This window comes from Macaca mulatta, chromosome 15 (genome assembly GCF_049350105.2).
Source record: "Macaca mulatta isolate MMU2019108-1 chromosome 15, T2T-MMU8v2.0, whole genome shotgun sequence".
Taxonomy (NCBI): domain Eukaryota; kingdom Metazoa; phylum Chordata; class Mammalia; order Primates; family Cercopithecidae; genus Macaca; species Macaca mulatta.
Genome location: NC_133420.1, coordinates 128,507,200 through 128,526,815, shown reverse-complemented (window position 1 = coordinate 128,526,815; position 19,616 = coordinate 128,507,200). Strand labels below are relative to the sequence as shown.

Below are 19,616 nucleotides of genomic sequence, written 5' to 3'. Positions count from 1 at the left end.
ATATACAAAATTATTTAAAATAATGTATAAAATTACCTTCAAGCGGCTGGGCACGGTGGCTCACGCCTGTAATCCCAGCACTTTGAGAGGCCTAGGCAGGCGGATCACGAGGTCAGGAGATCAAGACCATCCCGGCTAACCTGGTGAAACCCCATCTCTACTAAAAAAAAACAACTAGCCGGGCGAGGTGGCGGCGCCCGTGGTCCCAGCTACTCCGGAGGCTGAGGCAGGAGAATGGCGTGAACCCGGGAGGCGGAGCTTGCAGTGAGTGGAGATCACGCCACTTTTGCACTCCAGCCTGGGGGACAGAGTGAGACTCCGTCTCAAAAACAAACAAAGAAAAATTACCTTCAGGCTGTGTGTATAACGTGTACTCAGTATCCTCGGGGCACTGGTTCCAGGACTGCCCCCACCACAATCTCAGGATGCACAGTCAGCCTTGTGGGAAAGCTGGTCCTTTGTATCCAGTGGTTCCACATCCCTGGAGTATTATATTTTCAATCTGAGGCTGGTTGAATCTGCAGTTGATTGAATGCAAACATGGAGAACCTGAGGACTGGGAAGACCAACTATATATGAAACATAAATAAATTTGTATTTTGACTTGGGTGCCATCCCCAAGATATTTCATTTGTATGCAAATATTCCAAAATCCAGAAATATCGGAAGTCCGAAACACTTCTGGTTCCAAATATTTTGGATAAAGAATACTCAACCTTTACACACATTTGCTGTGTGACCTTGAGAGAGTTACTCAACCACACTTAGCTTTAGTCCCCTTAGCTGTAAAACAGGGATGATAACACAATAGTTTCTACCTTGTAGGTGGACGTGAGGAATAAATGCAGTGAATACATGCAAACCATTTAGAACACGTGTGTTAAGGTGAATCACAGGGAATTGCTGTTTTGGTGGATCTAAAATGAATATTTTCAGGGCCAGGCGCGGTGGCTCATGCCTGTAATCCCAGCACTTTGGGAGGCCGAGGCCGGCAGATCACTTGAGGTCAGGAGTTCGAGATCAGCCTGGTCAACGTGGTGAGACTCCGTCTCCACTAAATACACAAATTAGCCAGTCGTGGTGGCATGCCTATAATCCTAGCTACTCAGAAGGCTGAGGCATGAGAATTTCTTGAACCTGAGAGGCAGAGGTTGAAGTGAGCTAAGACTGCAGTCCAGCCTGGGCAGCAAAGTGAGACTCCATCTCAAAAAACAGAATAGAATAGAATAGAATAGATTAGAATAGAATAGAATAGAATAGAATAGAATAGAATAGAATAGAATAGAATAGAAAATAGAATAGAAAATAGAATAGAATAGAATAGAATAGAGCAACTTCCTACAGTTCAGGTAAATACTTGACACATGTTTGATGCTGTCATCTGTGTCCTCCGGCACTTGGAAGAGGTTTGTCAAGTGGCAGAGGGCACAAGGATGCAGCCCCCACAGCCAGCCCCACTGCCCCTCCTGGCTTGTTCTGATTTCCTCAGCCTGACTCGTCCCCTCATGTCCGCAAGGCTCTGGGGCTGGGCCCACCCCTATCCCTGCTGCCGCCCGTCCCTGGGGACCACACAAGGCATCTGCTCCTGTCTGTTTACCAACCAGAACATGGAAACACCTCCCTCCCCTCGTGACAAACGTAACTGGGTGGAATGTTCAAAAAGTTAATTTTACTAATTAAGAATGTTAAAAAAAAAACAAAAAACAGTGCAAGAGTGCCTGGTCACACACGTAGAACATAGGCTTAAAAGGAAAAAGCCTGACAGTTCAACAGAGATGCTCAAGGCCGGGCGCGGTGGCTCACGCCTGTAATCCCAGCACTTTGGGAGGCCGAGACGGGCGGATCACGAGGTCAGGAGATCGAGACCATCCTGGCTAACACGGTGAAACCCCGTCTCTACTAAAAATACAAAAAACTAGTCGGGCGAGGTGGCAGGCGCCTGTAGTCCCAGCTACTCGGGAGGCTGAGGCAGGAGAATGGCGTAAACCCGGGAGGCGGAGCTTGCAGTGAGCTGAGATCCGGCCACTGCACTCCAGCCTGGATGACAGAGCCAGACTCCGTCTCAAAAAAAAAAACAGAGATGCTCAAGCAAATCGCTAGAGGTAAGAACTGAACAGGCAGCACTTCTAACACTTCCCTTCTGGAACCTACATCTAGTCCAGCGCCTCTGAAGGGCGACCCTCGTGTGCCTGCTGACTTGTCTGTGTAAACCTCCTCTGGCCTCTGTTCGTAATCTCACCACAGTCCGGAGCAGAAGAAAGTTCTTGCCTTTATGGCCTTCGAGAGTTCCTACCTGACCGTCGGCCTGCGCCTCTCCTGAGGTCTCCACTGTGTGTCCCTCTATCCCTCAGGCACGTGGGATCCCCCACCCACTCCTCTGTCTGGTGGTTTTGTTTGAACCACATGCACTAACAAGCGAGCTGTGAAGAGTGTTTCTACCTGTTCCTGATGGGAGGATGCTTTACCTATGCCAGCATTTTCTGAAAACCTTTAGAGGTCTCAGCTAGCCAGACACGGACCCTGCCCTTTCCTGTTTCAAAGGCCAACTCCACCCGCCTGAGCTGCCCACTCAGTTTGTTTCCTGTTAGAGGGACACCCTCAGCTCTCAGCTCTTTTAAACAGCAAAGATGACAGGCATGTCCTGAATAATTGAACTCAAATAACCTTTCCTCTTTGTTTTTCCAGACCATTCCCTGGTTAGTCAGACTCAGGTCTTTCCAAGGGGGAGAGAATTCTCCATAGACCCCTAATTACATATTTACAGTACTTGGTGTTTCATTTTTGCAATAACATTTAGTAGGGTCTTTTTTTTGTTATAGAAAAACATGAAAAAGCAAGGCATTTCATAATCACCAGTTAGTTAACTTTGGTTAATTTTTTTTTTTCAAAAATTAAAGCACGTAGTAAGAAAATTCAAACAGTTTAGAAAAGTATAAAATTCCATTTACTACCTCTGTAGTCACTTACCCAAAGATAATTACTGCTACTGTTTTCTTGTGAATCGGGAAAGTAAATTTTGTAAGTGTACGTGCATACTTCCATACTGCTGCTCTGTGTGGCACTGATTCATTCTAATGCTATTTGACTATGAAATATTTCCTACAAAATTATTGATGTACATATGCCAATCCATAATAATCCACTCTTACTTTGCCCATCGTAAGGATATCTTCTGCACTCAGCCAATCGGAAGAGTCACTATGTACATTACACGCTCAGCTAATGAGCGTTAGTTGCCCATTCAGAGACACTCTCCTCCAGTGAGCGCTTTCTCCTGTAATGCCAAACTGACTTTGTTCCAGAGTATTTGCTTGCTTCCTGTGCCCCTTTTCCTACCATTTAGTTTGTGTTTTGGCCAACAGTCTTGATCTAGAATGGATGACAAAACTGTACAGGTATTCTGCTGGACCTGCCGCAAAGACGTGAAAGCAGAACGTCCTGCTAGATGGTACAATTCCGCTTTACAGGAGTTCTTGCCCCTTTCAAGTCAATAGTTGAGGACAGAAGGAATAAGGAACAGGGAAACTGTTCAATATTGTACTGGAGGTTAGAGCCGGGGTGCTTAGGCACAAAAGTGAACTACAAGGCATCCAGATTGGAAAGGAAGAAGTAAAACTGTCTCTATTTGTAGACATGATCTTATGTGGAGTAAATCCTAACTAATCCTCCAAAAAATAATTAGAGCTAATAAACACGTTCAGTAAAGTTGTGAGATATAGGATCAACATACAAAAGTTAGCTGTATTTCTATACACTAAGAATAATCTGAAAATTAAATTAAGAAAAATTCATTTACATCACTTGAACCTGGGAGGCGGAAGTTGCAGTGAGCCGGGGTCATGCCATTGCACTCCAGCCTGAGGGTCACAGTAAGACTCTGTCTCAAAAAAAACAAAAAATCATTTACAGTAGCATCAAAGATAATAACATATTGATTCAAAATGGATCAAATACCCGAATATAAAAGCTAAAATTATAAAATGAGTAGAAAAAATGTAGACGTAAATCTTCATGATCTTGGATTAGGCAATAGTTTCTTACATGCTGGACACTGAAAGCGTAAGCAACCAAAGGGAAAAAGAATCAGTAGATTGGACAGCATCAAAATTAAAAACTTTTGTGTGACAGACAACCCCATCAAGAAAATAAAAAGACAACCTACAGAATGGGAGGTAATATTTGCAAATCATATATCTGATAAGGGACTTGTATTCAGAATACATAAAGAACTCTTACAACTCAACAATAAAAAGACAAATGACCCAGTTAAAAAATGGTCAATCTGGGCCGGGCGTGGTGGCTCACACCTGTAATCCCAGCACTTTGGGAGGCCGAGGTGGGTGGATCACTTAAGGTCAGGTGTTTGAGACCTAGCCTGGCCAACATGGTGAAACCCCGTCTCTACTGAAAACACAAAAATTATCCAGGTGTGGTGACGGGCACCTGTAATCTCAGCTACTCAGGAGGCTGAGGCAGGAGAATTGTTTGAATCCGGGAGGTGGAGGTTGCAGTTAGCTGAGATCATGCCCCTGCACTCCAGCCTAGGCAACAGAATGAGACCCTGTCTCAAAAAATAATAATTAAAAAAAAAATAAAAGATCAATCTGTCTGGGTGCGGTGTCTCATACCTATAACCCTAACACTTTGGGAGGCTGAGGTCGGCATATCACTTAAGGTCAGCAATTTGAGACCAGCCTGGCCAACATGGTGAAACCCCATCTCTACAAAAAATTAGCACGGCGTGGTGGCGCGCACCCGTAATCCCAGCTACTCGGGAGGCTGAGGCAGGAGAATCACTTGAACCCGAGAGGCAGAGATTGCAGTGAGCCGAGATTGTGCCACTGCACTCCAGCCTGGGCAACAGAGCGAGGCTCCATCTCAAAAAAAAAAGGTCTATCTAGGCTGACATTTCTCCAAAGAAGATATACGGATGTCCAATGAGCACATAAGATGTTCAACATTATTGGCTATCAGGAAATACAAATCACAGCCACAGTGAGATACCACTTCATACCTACTAGGATGGCTACAGTGAAAAAGACATAATAAATATTAGTGAGGACTTGGAAAAATTGGAACCTGTGTACACTGTTGGTGAAATGGTGCAGCTGCTGTAGAAAACAGCCTGGCAGTTCCTCAAAAGCTTGAGCATAGAGCGGCCGTATAACCCTGCACCTCCATTCCTAGCTAAATAACCAGAAGCTTGAGCATAGAGCGACCGTATAACCCTGCAACTCCATTCCTAGCTAAATAACCAAAAGCTTGTGCATAGAGCGACCGTATAACCCTGCAACTCCATTCCTAGCTAAATAACCAAAAGCTTGAGCATAGAGCGACCATATAACCCTGCAACTCCATTCCTAGCTAAATAACCAAAAGCTTGAGCATAGAGTGACCTTATAACCCTGCAACTCCATTCCTAGCTAAATAACCAAAAGCTTGAGCATAGAGCGACCATATAACTCTGCAACTCCATTCCTAGCTAAATAACCAAAAGCTTGAGCATAGAGCGACCGTATAACCCTGCAACTCCATTCCTAGCTAAATAACCAAAAGCTTGAGCATAGAGCGACCATATAACCCTGCAACTCCATTCCTAGCTAAATAACCAAAAGAAATGAACTCATACGCAAATGTTGATGACAGTATTATTCATCATAGCCCAAAATGAAAACAACCCAAATGTCCATCAACAGATGAATGGATGATCAAAATGTGTTACATCCATACAGTGGAATGTTAATCAGCCATAAAAAGGAACAGACTACTGTTATTTGCTGCGGCATGGATGAACCTTGAAAACATTATGCTCAGCAGAAAAAGCTGGACACAAAAGGCCACATACTGTATGATTTCATTATGTGGACTGTCCACAACAGGCAAATCCATAGAGACAAGAAGTAGGTTTATTATTTTGGTTTTTTTATTTTGAGACAGGGTCTCACCCTGTCCCCGAGGCTGGAGTGCTGTGGCATGATCATGGCTCACTGCAGCTGTAACCTACCAGGCTCAAACAGTCCTCCCACCCTGATCTCCCAAATTAATCTTGACCATTAATCTCTAGATTAATGGTCAAGGCCTGGGTGGAGGTGGGAAGGAGACTGGGGAGTGACTGCCAGTGTGTGTATTCAGTTTCTTTTTAGGGTGATTAAAATATCCTAATGTGGATGACGTTCTAAAGTTTATTGCACATAATCAACTTATGTGCAAGTCATAAGGTTGCACAACCTTATGAGTATACTAAAAACCACTATATGTGAATTACATCTCAATTTTTTTTATTTTTATTTTTATTTTTTGAGACAGAGTCTCGCTGTGTCGCTGAGGCTGGAGTGCAGTGGCCAATCTCAGCTCACTGCAAGCTCTGCCTCCTGGGTTCACGCCATTCTCCTGCCTCAGCCTCCCGAGTAGCTGGGACTACAGGCGCCGCCACCACACCCAGCTAATTTTTTGTCTTTTTAGTAGAGATGGGATTTCACCGTGTTAGCCAGGATGGTCTCGACCTCCTGACCTCGTGATCCGCCTGCCTTGGCCTCCCAAAGTGCTGGAATTACAGGCATGAGCCGCCGCGCCCGGCTGCAATTATTTTAAAAAAGAGAGAGACTGATGGAAATGGTTTGATGTTCTCTGCTGTCTCACAACACCGCTGTAGCCTGGTGGGGTTGATCAGCAATTGTCTGGAGGAGACATGGAAAAAGAAATTAGGGCAGATGGCAACTGGTGACCTCCGAGGTTTGGGTACGACCCGTGGGCCATTCCAGCGCTGGATAGACGGAAGATGTCTCCATAGGGTCTGTGACATAACAACCCCCTGGAATGATAATTCACTCCCAAGAAAGCATCCCTCAAGCACAAGTGTCTACGCACAAGACTGTGTTTTATCCACGCCATGCTATACCTCCCAAAGTTAATTCTATCTCCCAATATATGTTTAATACAATTCAGTTAAGCTTCCTCTAAATAACTCATTTAATTTAGTTTCTTTTTTTTTAATCAAAACCACACTTGATGCTGATGTCGCAAGGCCAAAGCTGTGTAGCAAACCTCTTGACTTAATAGTAGAATCCTGGCTAGTGTTCTGTTATCAACACAGCGAATTCCTCGCTTTTTTAACTGCTGTGGGTATTCCCAGATATGAATGTTCCATTAGTAACCATCAAATGTTTGTTAACCATTGGGCGTCATCATGGTCATTTCTAGCGTTCTGCTTTCGCGACCAGTGCTGTGGTGAGTGGTCTCACACTTACTGTTAGAGGCACTCTGTGTGTGAAGCAGGAGGCCCAAAGAGCACACTGTTGCCAGAAGACTGAGAAGAGCTCCTCTCCCAAGGACTCGGCCTCTTGTGCATCCTGGTATGTGCCGGGCTGGAAACCAGGCAAGCCCTCCACCGCTGCCGCCGCCGCCCCCGTGCCTACGGCCGTGCTGTCCTCCACTGAGGAGGGAAAAGTCCTTCTCAGGCTCCCACGGGCCATCTGCTCCTCGCTGAGTCATCGGATGAGGCGATCCTCCCCATTACCTCAGCACACAGCGTTGCACATGCTGCTGGTGTTCAGAACAGGCTTCGAGCCTCCTCTTGTAAAATGAAGCCGATGTTTGTCTCATTTGCCTCTTTCCGGAAGAAGTCGTGATTTTTTTTTTTTATGCAATACAGAAAAAGTTTTCCATTTTTATTCTTTCTGCTTTTGCTTCCAGTAATTTTCAGGTTCTCTATATTCCTGTGTTCTGAATGTGTGTGGCAGAGCAGCAGCCTGAGTTACAGCTGAGTCACTGTGGTCACCTTAACCCTGATCGATGGACCCAGCTGATGAGGAGACCGGTCTCAGCACATTGCACGAGTCTCCCCCGCCCCAAACAGAACCCTGTGAAAAGTACAGTCAAGCCTTGAACTGCTTGGATCCTGTACTCAAAGTTAGTTCTATCTCACAATGTATGTTTAATACAATTCAGTTAAGCTTCCTCTAAATAATTCATTTAATTTAGTTTTTTAAAAAAAATCAAAACCACACTTGATGCTGATTTAGCAAGGCCAAAGCTGTGTAGCAAACCTCTTGACTCTACTGAATGGATGAATAATGTTTTCCTTCACATGCTTTAACTTAAATATATTCTGGGCTATACAGTCTCTTAAAATTGTAGATATTAGAGTCAGAAAGGACCTTAAAAGCGATTTTGCGTAACCGTCCCTGTGCCTGACAGATGGCCACTCAGCTTCTACCTGAGCCGTTCCAGGATCCAGGTCTCAGTGCACTAGCAAACAGCAGACTTCCTGTGGGAAGAGCCTGAGCCTTGAATGGTCCGTCTGAGGCTGGGCTGGCACCTGCCTCCTGTAACATCTGCGCGGTCCTCTTAGCTCTCACCTCCGGAGGTGCAGAGTGCACCTAGCTCCCACCAAACAATCCACGTATCTGAGGGTTCGTTCTTTTCCTGACCAATAGGCCACTGTTTGGGTGAATTTAGCGTATGTGCTGCGTGCCTTGGAGAACATTCGCTTTCTTGGGGTTGCTCTCTTTGTTGACAGTGGTCTTCTCCAGACGTGAAGACTGAACTGAACACAGCCCGCTTTGAGGCTCCACCCATGATGCGTGGAGTGTAACTGTTACCGCACCCCCGGGTCTGGGCCATCCAGACAAGAAAGGACAAGGTCCATCCAGTCGGATTCACTCAGATATACACCATGTTTCTTTTCTGTTCTTCTTTTTTTGTTTGTTTTTTGAGACGGAGTCTCGCTCTGTCGCCCAGGCTGGAGTGCAGTGGTGCGATCTCGGCTCACTGCAAGCTCCGCCTCCCGGGTTCACGCCATTCTCCTGCCTCAGCCTCCCGAGTAGCTGGGACTACAGGCGCCGCCACCTCGCCCGGCTAATTTTTTTTGTAATTTTAGTAGAGACGGGGTTTCACCGTGTTAGCCAGGACGGTCTCGATCTCCCAACCTCGTGATCCACCTGCCTCAGCCTCCCAAAGTGCTGGGATTACAGGCGTGAGCCACCGCGCCCGGCCTCTTGTTATTGTTTTAAGAGATGGGTCTCTCTCTGTTGCCCAGGCTAGAGTGCAGTGGTGCAATCAAAGTTCACTGCAGCCTCGAACTCCTGGGCTCAGTGATCCTCCCACCTCAGCCTCCTGAGTAGCTGGGACTACAGATGGGCACTACCACATCCTCGCTTTGTTGCCCAGGCTGGTCTCGAACTCCTGGCCTCAAGGGATCCTCCCGCCTTGGCCTCCCGAAATGCTGAGATTACAGGCTTGGGCCCCTGCACCCGGCCCCATATTTCATTTTTATATTCTGTGTGATACACATGGCAGTTCTACCCCTTCCAAGTGCCATGCATTTTTCCTCCCTAATAACATTATTTGAGTGCTTTCAATATGCCCAACACTGTCCTAGGCATTCTACATACATTATCTCATTGGATCCCAAAATGGCCTTGTGAGAGAAGTGCTGGTACCATGTGCCATTGTCCTCCCCACTTGATAGAGGAGGAAGCAGGAGCATGGAGATAGTAAAACGTTGGCCTTGTCTGCACAGCAGGTAAGCAGCAGCACTGGGGTGAAAGCCGAGGCACGTATGACCCCAGAGCCCAGCTCCTAACTGCTCCTCTCCACATCGCCTACCCCTGTGGGAGTCCCATGACATCTGCAGTCCTCCTGTTGATCCAGCCCAGCCTACAGCAGTCACCTCCTGCCACGTGTTGACTTTATAGAAAATTAAATATGCTAAATAGTTTTCATAGGCAAACAGTTAATTTTTTAAAAATTCTTTCTCTCTATTAGATATTTTCTTCTTATTCATTGGACCCTCAGTTCAGCCTGTGGTTGCTGTTCTTGACTGTGGATGCTGTCAGTCAACCAGGTAGACTCCCAGCTGTAGCTCACAGGCAAATCTGTTAAGCCAATAAATCACCATTCCTTGGGCACAGCCCTAAGGACCTCCGTCCAGGTTATAGCAAATAATTAATCAATGCCCTTGGAGTTCTGTTTTTTAGCCTTCTATAAAGCCATGAAACAACTACCATATGCTCACCGTTGCATGCTCGCCACCACATCCCTTCTACTAACTGCCTTACGGAAGTCAGGATCCCCCAGTGGATTTCTGGAATTGGCCCTCAGGATCCCATTCTAACTCCTGTAGTTCATCATTTTCTCTTTTAAGTGCTCACAAACTCTGGTCGATAAAGTCATCACAGATTTTGCGCCTCCCCCCATCTCTTGTCTTTGCAGATCAGAATAGCCGTCTACCTCCTTCGGCTTCCTTCTCACTGTCTGTGTGAACTGATCCCCCCGAGATCTGGGTTCACACATATCACAGGTGGACGCCTTCAGAGCTATAGCCTGTCCCTCACCTGGACTTGGAACGGGAACTCCTTTAAAGGGTGAAGGGGCCCTGTCTACCAGTACCAAGCAGCACTTCCCGCACAGCAGCGCTTGTTCTGCCACGAGTAGCTTGAAAATCATTCTCCTTGGCAGGAACGTTGAATCAAAATGGGAGTTGAGTCACTCTGTTCTTTCTGCCACCTCTTGGCACCTGGTCTTCCTTATCCTCCCAACTTCACCTCCAAAGCCCTTTTTTTTGCCCTGGGCCTTCTCCACTAGCTCATCTTGAAGTCTTCCCTTCTTGGCAGTCATTTTACAGCCTCCCAGCTCTCTTTCTGTAGTGCGGGTTTTGCCGTTCTGCAGCGTCCTGCTCAACTATTGTCCGCGTTCTCTGAAAACCACTCTTAGCAGAAGCCGCCTGTGCAGTCACATGGGTGTCTTGGCTCTCCGTTTTCCTCTGTCTCTTTTGAGAATGTGTCTAGATCATCGCTTGTTGTGTTGAGGGAGGCAATATAGCACTCAGACCATTGCATTGATGGGTTTCTTATTTTTTCTCCATGTGGTGTTTTGCTTCTCAGAAAGGAATTTCTGATACATGGGCAGTCAAGACCTGAGGACATTTTTGGTTTTGTGTTGATACTCATTGCTTTTCTGAGTTTCATCTTTGATTTTCCTACCCTGGTTATTAAAATGTGTGGAGTTTGTTTGCATTTTCCACAGTTCTGCAAACTACAGAGTTTCTCCTTATCACCTTCATTGGCAGCTGACCTGGGACCCTGAGACTTCTGTCAGTCAGTCTCCACCACCAGGTCCTTCCAGTCTCAGGAGGACAGAATAAACCTCCTTTATGTTCCCGTGGCTCCTCAGAGGGGTCCTCCTTCTGTCTTAAATCATCTTAGCAATTGCCTTTTTCAACAGCAGAGGAACATCCTTCTGTGTCTGCTGCAGGCTGATGGTCCTACGGGGAAGCTTTTCCTGCTGGGTAGCTGTTAAATCCATTTTGAAAAGCATACAGACAGCCACATCTGCCAAATACCAGCGGCGTTGATACAATACAGATTTATTAGTTAAAGGTTTATTCACAACCTTTTGGTAGCACGGCAAATGCTAGTCAGTGGCAAGTGTTCATTATTCACAGTTTATAGATAGGAAAATTGTCACCGAAGACAAACAGTGAAGAGAGAATTCCTGTGCTTTCATCATTCTGCCTTCACTTTTTACCCAGAGGTATTTTCGTGGTGTGGTGTAGACCAAGGGGATGAGTGTGTAAGGAACATGCCCAGACCTAGCTTAGTAGTATTTTTCGTGGCTCTTGAAATTTGTTGTTTCTTTTCTTTGTTTTCTGATGGTGATGAGTCAGGGAGCAAGCTTAAAGACCAGCCCTTAAAGGGTTTGCATTCAGAATCAGTGATCTCACCAAGGGAGAGTATAGGCTACATTTGTGTGTAGTGTCTTTGAAACCTTTTCATTTTGGAATAGGTTTAGACTCCCAAGGAGTTACTATAGTAGTGGAGTGAGTTCCTGTGTCCCCCCGCCCGGCTCTCCCCCACGGCACCATGTCTTCATATCTCTGCCTGTCAGAGGAAGGTTTAGTTGATGCTACTGGAGCCTCAGTCAGAACACAGAACACAGATAATAGCCACATTTACACTGAGCTGCTGAATGCCAGGAGGAGCTCTGGCTGAGTGCTCCGGTGCCACTCAGCCCTGGGAACTGCCCCAATGACTCTGACTGTCCTCTTTTCACAGATAAGGGAGCTGGGCGGCATGGGGCTCATGCTCAAGGTCATATGGCAGTGGAGAGACTTGGGTCCAAGCCCTCAGCCAGTGTGTCCTGCTGCTTCCCCTGCGGGTCTCACCTGTGCGTCTGGGGCTCACATGTACACTGTCAGGCCAGTCTCTACCCAAGGGTCAGATTTCACTTGCTCCATTGTCGCAGGGTGAGTGAGGCCCTGTTCTCAAAGCTGTCAAACCTGGTGGGGCAGCTGCGACTCACAGAGACACTGAGATGTTGAAATGCTCATTAATTCCCTTCTGTCTCGTTTCTGGTGTGCTTAGTCCCTGGCTCAGGCCTGGCAGCAGAAAGTTTATAGATGAAGACTCTGGTAACGCTCATGCTGACTGCCGGGGGGTGAGAGGAAGAGAGTACTGCTGGGTGGCCCGTCCGGGCGGGGGCAGAGCAGCGGGGGGGTGGGGGGGGTGTCAGACCCAGCCGACATGCTAGAGAACTGTTCAGAGGCATTTTCCCAAATCCCACCCTTGGGGTTATGCTGCAGGATTGGACCTTTCTTCAGGAGGCCCGATTCCAAATCAAATCATTATATATCAAATATCACTGCCACCTGCCCGCTCTTTAAATATCCACATCGCCTCTGTGGTTGCGGTGGAAAAGGAAGGCGTGGGGACGGGAAAGGGCACGTCAATCTCAGTTGTTGCCTTTGGTGCCAGGTACAACAGAAACCAAGGGCATCTGAGCCCAGACGACCTTGGTAACTTGATCTCTCACATTCCATGTATTCCAGCCAAAGAAATAAACACCAGAGTGTAATGTCTAAGAGACACTGAACACTTTTGATTTATGGAATGCTTCCACAGGACCTGAGCCTCACTGCAGACTTCACAGGTGGGGTGAGCCGTTTGTCTGAGGTTCTCCAGTTAGTACTTGGCACAGCCAAGATGGGGACCTGGACCTTGGGGAGGCCCCAGAGTGTAGCAAGCACTTCAGCGTTCTGTGGACCTGGGTTCTTGCCGCGACTCTGCCACTAACCAGTTTTGTGGTCTTCTCTAGGACTCACTTTCTTTAGCTTTTAAATGGGTATAATCAGGATCTGGTCTCATCAGGATCTTATGAGGGAAGAGGGTGTGATGCATAATAAGAAGAGCTTGGCAGAGTACCTGGCACAGAGGATAGCTAGCTGTTAGCACTAGTCCAGTTAGAAACGAATCTGGCTACAGTTATCGCAGCAATAAAGCAATGGTTGACTTAAACAAATGGTAGTTATCTTTCATACACAATAAAAAGTCAGAAGGCAGGCAGCCCCAGGCTGGCCAGGAGCAGAACGATGCCATTAAAGGCTGTTTGGCTTCCTTCAGTCCATGCTGCTCTCCACAGAGTGCTGGTTTGCTGCCTCATGGTTGCCGTCCCAGCCCCATCCGCCATGCCTGTGGGGAAGAGGTGTGGTAGCAGTTACAGTTTCCCCCTTCCTAAGGAAAGCAAAAGCTTTCCCAGAACCCCAGCCCACACGCAGTCCCAGCAGGCATCTGCTTTTGTCTCCTTGGCCTGGACTAAGTGCCCTGGCTGTCCACAGCTGCAGGGCCACTTAGAAAATGAGCTAATGTAAATGACTAGTTAATGGGTGCAGCACACCAACAGGGCACACGTATGCCAAAGCTGCACGTTGTGCACATGTACCCTAGAACTTAAAGTATAATAATTTAAAAAAGAATTAAAAAAATAGAAAATGAGCATTAGCTTTTCAGATTCAGTCATACAAGTGGCAAGGAAGAAGGCAAATGAGAATGGGAGACCGATCACTTGGATTTGCCGCAGTCCTTCCTGCCTCACACTGTCACTTAAGAAATTTTTTTTCATTGGTCCTTAGGTGCATTGGGCCTAGTTCATCCTAGGCATGTGCTCGCGGCACATGAGCAGCTAGACTGTCTGCCTTTCCTGCTCACAAGTGTGTGCTGTACGTGCATCTCTTCAGTTTTTAAATGAAGCGTAACATAATGCATTAAAGTGCACAAGTCTTTGCTAGATGCCTCAAAGGATTTTTATGATTTATCCCCATGAAAGTACATTCAGATCAATCTATAGAATGTTCCCAGCATCTCAGAAACCTTCCCATTTCTCTGCTCTCTGTCAGTACTCTCTCCCAAGGTGACCGTTATTCTGATCTCTGTCCCCAAAGGTCAGTTTTGACTGTTCTTGGATTCCATTGACATGGACTTGTATGTTTGTATGTACGCTTCGTGGGCCTGCCTCCTTTGACTGACCTGAGAGAGCCGTCTGTGTCCCTGCGTGTGGCTGTGGCTCATCTGCTCTCTCCTGAACTCTGTCCCTCTACCCAGACCTGGTATTCATGGCGTTGTGAGAGCCAGAGTAGCACAGAGGTGGAGGTTTCCTGTTTCCGTTCACGGAGTGTCTTTTCCTCCTGGAAACCAGCCCCTCTGATTGCTTGCAGAGCTTGCCTGTGCACTGCCCTCTCCACACCAAGCTGCTACCAGAGGAATCTCTTGGGGACTTGTATGTTGGCTTTCAATGCTGTCAGCAGGAAGAATTTTCTTGAGCACGTCTTCATTTGGAGAGGATGGAGGAAGAGAGAGAGGGATGCTTTCGGGAAGGACATTTTTAGGCAAAGGAAAAAACAGCAACTGAAGGCGTCATTGGGAACTGGAGCCTGGAAGCCAGCCTTCTAGCAGAGATTTACATCATTCTTCTGCGTTCCTGCCCTTCGAGCAGCGTCAATTGAGGGCTCAAGGGCAAAAGAGACTCGCGGCAGCTCTGCTGTGCTGGGGCCGGGCAGCCTCCTCTGAGTCCACCCTGACGCCTGGGGAGTCTTCCTCCCCCAGACGGGGTGATGGGCTTTCCTTATCAAGGCTAGTGTGGCTTTCTTACAGAAACACGGCATGGCAGGACAAACCTGAGAGCAGTGAAAAAAGCTGATTCTTTTCAGGGGAGTCTTAAATGAAGATGAAATGGATTAGTTATTCTTACAAGTGTGGGCATGTAGGTAAGTCAGGGATCAAGTAGAAAAATGGAAAGTATGCAGTTAGCTCTGATGGTTTCCATCATCATCTTTCCTTTAGGTATCTGCTGACTGCCTTGTGTCTGCCGGGATAATGTCCCAGAATATTCAGCTAAGACCTAATCAGGGATCCTGTGTGCTCAAATGGAATAGTTTGTTAAGTTTAGTAGGTAATTTCTGTGTCCCCGGCCCTTGTTAGGGGCTTTGCGATGTATTATTTCAATTATTCTCCGCAGGATCTGGGAAGGTGGGTAGGATTATTCCCATTTCGCACGTGAGTAAATGAAGGTTAGTAAGTAACGGGTAGGAAGAAGGAAGGCTGCTAGTCTAAACTAGGTCTCATATTCCAAAGGCCGCGTACCTTCCGCACCACCACGCCACCTTTTAAAATAACCCCTTGCTTTTCCGATGCACCAACCCTCTTGTGGTTCCTTGCCTTCATTCGCCTCCACACAGTGCTCCTCAGTGTGGATCCAGTGAGTGGCCGGTTGTAGAACATCCGAAAGCTGTACATACCTCCTCACTTATTCTGATTTTAGTTAGCTGTTGAAGCTGTACTGTAACACTGCACACATCTTTGCTAGATGGCTCAAAGGATCTGTGACATTTTATTTAACATATTTAAAATGTTAAAGCCATAGAGCCTAGTGGAAAAGATCTTCACGGATAATAAGGAGTCACTGGTTTCAGTCCTAATGTCACTACAAATCAAAACAAGGCATAAGGCTGGGCGTGGTGGCTCACGCCTGTAATCCCAGCACTTTGGGAGGCTGAGGTGGACGCGTGGCTTGAGCTCAGGAGTTCGAGACCAGCCTGGCCAACATGGCGAAACCCCATCTCTGCAAAAAATATAAAAATTAGCTGGGTACGGTGGCGGGCTCCTGTAATCCCAGATACTTGGGAGGTTGAAGCAGGAGGATCATTTGAGCTCAAGAGGCAGAGGTTGCAGTGAGCCAAGATCGCACCATTGCACTCCAGCCTGGTTGATGGGAGTGAAACCCTGACTCGAAATAAAAAAAAAGGCATAAGACTTTGAGTGGACGGTGACTGTCCAGTCCAATCTTTTGGCTTCCCTGGGCCACCCTGACTCGAAATAAAAAAAAAAAGGCATAAGACTTTGAGTGGACGGTGACTGTCCAGTCCAATCTTTTGGCTTCCCTGGGCCACCCTGACTCGAAATAAAAAAAAAAAGGCATAAGACTTTGAGTGGACGGTGACTGTCCAGTCCAATCTTTTGCTTCCCTGGGCCACACTGGAAGAGGAAGAATTGTCTTGGGCCACACATAAAATACACTAACACTAATGACAGCTGATAAGCTAAGAAAAAAAATCGCAAAAAAATCTCGTAATGTTTTAAGAAGTTTATGAATTTGTGTTGGGCTGCGTTCAAAATCGTCTTGGGCGACATGTGGCCCACGCGTGGGCTATGGGTTGGACAAACTTAGTGTAGACCTAACGTCTGTGTGCCTCAGTTTACCTCATGTGTGAAATGAGGAAGTTGAAGTATGTGATTATTGATGTCCCCACCTGTTCTAAAAACATGAGCTTCTGTGACCTGTTTGTTTTTGTAATTCTAATATGGGTGGAAAGTACAAATATTTATTAAAGGAGACTTAATTACCAAATGCAAATCCAGAGAAGTGGATAACATTGAGGCTTTCACAATTTTTTGAAGGAGATATAAGTTCTTTACTTTCCCAAGTAAAGCTTCATTTTCCATTGCATTTCCCTGTCTGTCATCAGAAAAGGGTGTCTGCTCTTGGATAATTCACAGTGGAGCTGAGATCCCTTGAGGGTCTGGCAGGCTTTAATTTTGGATACATTGTTGTAAAATATTTGTCAGTAGCCAACTTCAGGTTCCCAACCCAAATATCAATCCCTCCTTATTCAGTAGATGAGTATGTCATACAAACTGTTCTAAATTATACCTGGTACTATTGAATAGTATCAGGATGATATTGAGCAACTCTGAAAATAAGAAATAAGATGCTCTTATGGCCTGATTACTTAAGAATGTGCTATACTTAAATAAACTGTTACTGAATCATTTTAGACCCAATAAAGACAAAACTGGCCACACAAGTGACTCAGGAGCATCTGTTATCAAGCATGGACTCAATCCGGAGAAGATCTTCATGCAGGTGCATTATTTAAAGGTAAGCACCTCTCAGTTGCAGAGGCCAGTTGTGGTGCAGCGCTGTTTAGGCTATCCAGTTAAACAGTAATGATGAGTGACGTGACCGAGGCGAACATACTGTAATGATATCTGAGGGTTCGGTAATTAAAGCCCTTCATGCCCCCAAAAGGAGACCGTGTTAGGAAAGACTGAATGAAAAAAGGCTGAAATATTCCCTGCCCTGTACCTCTGTTCTCCCTGCCTGAGGAGCAGAACTCTCACATTGCTCTCAGGTTCCAGCTGAAAGCCATGGGTGAGAAGAAAGTGTTTTTTGTTGTAAAGGCCTTTCCTGGTAGCTGGAGTAGAGAAGAGCCGGGTCTCTCTTCTCTTTTCGTCTGCGTTGGACAACGAGGCTTCATGTGAACCAAGTCCAAGCGGAAATGATGACAACATTAACAAAGGAGTTGAGAGCTAATTAATTTCCAAGCCAAGCCTTCCTGGTGAAAATGGAAAGGGCAGCCAGGGACGGGTAGGACAGCACATTCTAGATGCACAAGTGACTGTGGGTTGGGTAGGGCTGACTATGTAACCATATTTTTTACGAACTCATGGCAGGCCTCTTTTTCTGTCTCTTCTCTCTTTCTTCCAGGGCTACTTCCTTCTTCGGTTTCTTGCCGAAAGACTTGGAGATGAAACCTATTTTTCATTTTTAAGAAAATTTGTGCACGCATTTCATGGACAGCTGATCCTTTCCCAGGTAATTTGTGGATCCTCATGAGTCCGTGATGCATGATTGGAGGGGTATGGCACGTGAAGATTAGATTATGCCAGTATTAAAGAGTAGGGAAAAGATTTCCCACTTAATGCAGTGGGAAAAATAGGAAGTTAATGAAATGGACACAAAGAAAGTGGTTGCTTTAGGGAGGGTGATCTCTCTGTAGTTTTGAAATAAACCGTAACCCAAAGCTGTCTCGTACACAGTGATGTGGATAGTTTAAGTGACCTTAAACACAAACGTAAAACAGTCCTGCCGCCCCCTTTACCTGGACCTACCTTTGGAAGATTGCCACCTTCTTACCTTCTAGTTTCAGTTTGAATGCCACAGCCTCCAAGTCAGCCGGCTAAACAGATCTGCATCCAGGCCCACGCGTGCCACCCCTTTGCCTTTCCATAGCCCTCATTGTCATCGCCATTGTCTGTAATGATATTTTCATTAGGGGGCTATTTGTTTCTTTTCTCTCTCCTCCACTCTACGTATATGCCCAACAAGGCCAGACCATTCTATTTCACCAGTACTTAGCACGTGATTGGCACACAGTAGGTACTCCATAAATATCTGATCAATAGATTAATAACAAGATACACTGAAATATGCAGACAGCCTGGCCACAAAACTATCAGAGAGAGACCCTGTCAGCTCATCTGGGTTTGGGGCCAAGCAGCACGTAGCAAGGAAGTTAACAAGGAGTGGCAGGCTCTGAAAAACGACGCTCATAACTAATAGAAAATAGGCGATGCATCCTCAGCATAGGTTGGACTAGTGGAGCTTTTTCATGTTTGATCATTGTGCTCATATACAGCTGCGAGTCCCGTTATCTGCAAGGTTAGATGTAAAGGATGTGCACGTGTAATCTGAACACAGGTGGAAGAATCACATGAGCGTAGCAAGACCGACGGCTGTTCCTCTGTGTTCTTTTTATTCTTGTATTGGGTGTGGGGAAAATCCTCCCAAGCATGTATTTGGAAAGGCAATTTGAAAACTGGTTCAAAGTCTTACGTGCTTGGTTGACAGATTAGTACAAATTCCTGCTGCTTGAAGCCACTTCTCACCAAGAGGCTGCAGTGTCAAATACGTGCGTTGTATTTACCTTGGCTTTGGAGGTTTTGATTTTCACTTCCCATGGAACTCTTACTGCTCTCTGAACCAAACCGTTCAGTTCTTCATTTGCTTCTCTCTTTTTTGTTGGTTGGTGTTGTTGAAGACAGATTCTCACTCTGTCGCCCAGGCTGGAGTGCAGCGGTGTGATCTCAGCTCACTGCAACCTCCACCTCCTGGATTCAAGCGATTCTCCCGCCTCAGCCTCCCGAGTAGCTGGGATTACAGGCATGTGCCACCACGCCCAGCTAATTTTTGTGTTTCTAGTAGAGATGGGGTTTCAGCATGTTGGACAGGCTGGTCTCGAACTCCTGAACTCAGGTGATCTGCCCACCTTGGCCTCACAAAGTCCTGGGATTACAGGTGTGAGCCACCAGACCCAGCCTGTTTATCTGTTTTGAACAACTTCATTGTTTCTTCATAGCAACTTTATTGAGATAAAATTCACATACCATAAAGTTAACCCTTTGAAAGTCTACAAGTCAGTGGTCTTTGGTATGTTCACGAGACTGTTCAACCATCATCATTATCTAATTTTAGTACATATTCACCAAACCCAGAAGAAATCATTA

At 46.2% G+C, this 19,616-nt stretch overlaps 1 protein-coding gene across 50 annotated transcripts in view; it reads left to right on the top strand.

The window, feature by feature from the left end:
• The window catches only part of AOPEP (aminopeptidase O (putative)), a 384,021-nt gene that overhangs the window by 216,337 nt on the left and 148,068 nt on the right, over positions 1 to 19,616 (top strand). For all 50 annotated transcript variants that reach the window (XR_013405020.1, XR_013405031.1, XR_013405038.1 and 47 more), the window contains exons 8-9: positions 17,106 to 17,208; positions 17,818 to 17,925. Coding sequence is in view for 13 of the 50 variants with exons in the window: in XM_077966537.1 (XP_077822663.1) it covers positions 17,106 to 17,208; positions 17,818 to 17,925 (211 nt within the window). In the remaining 37 variants the exon portion in view is untranslated. The remainder of the gene's footprint in view (positions 1 to 17,105; positions 17,209 to 17,817; positions 17,926 to 19,616) is intronic.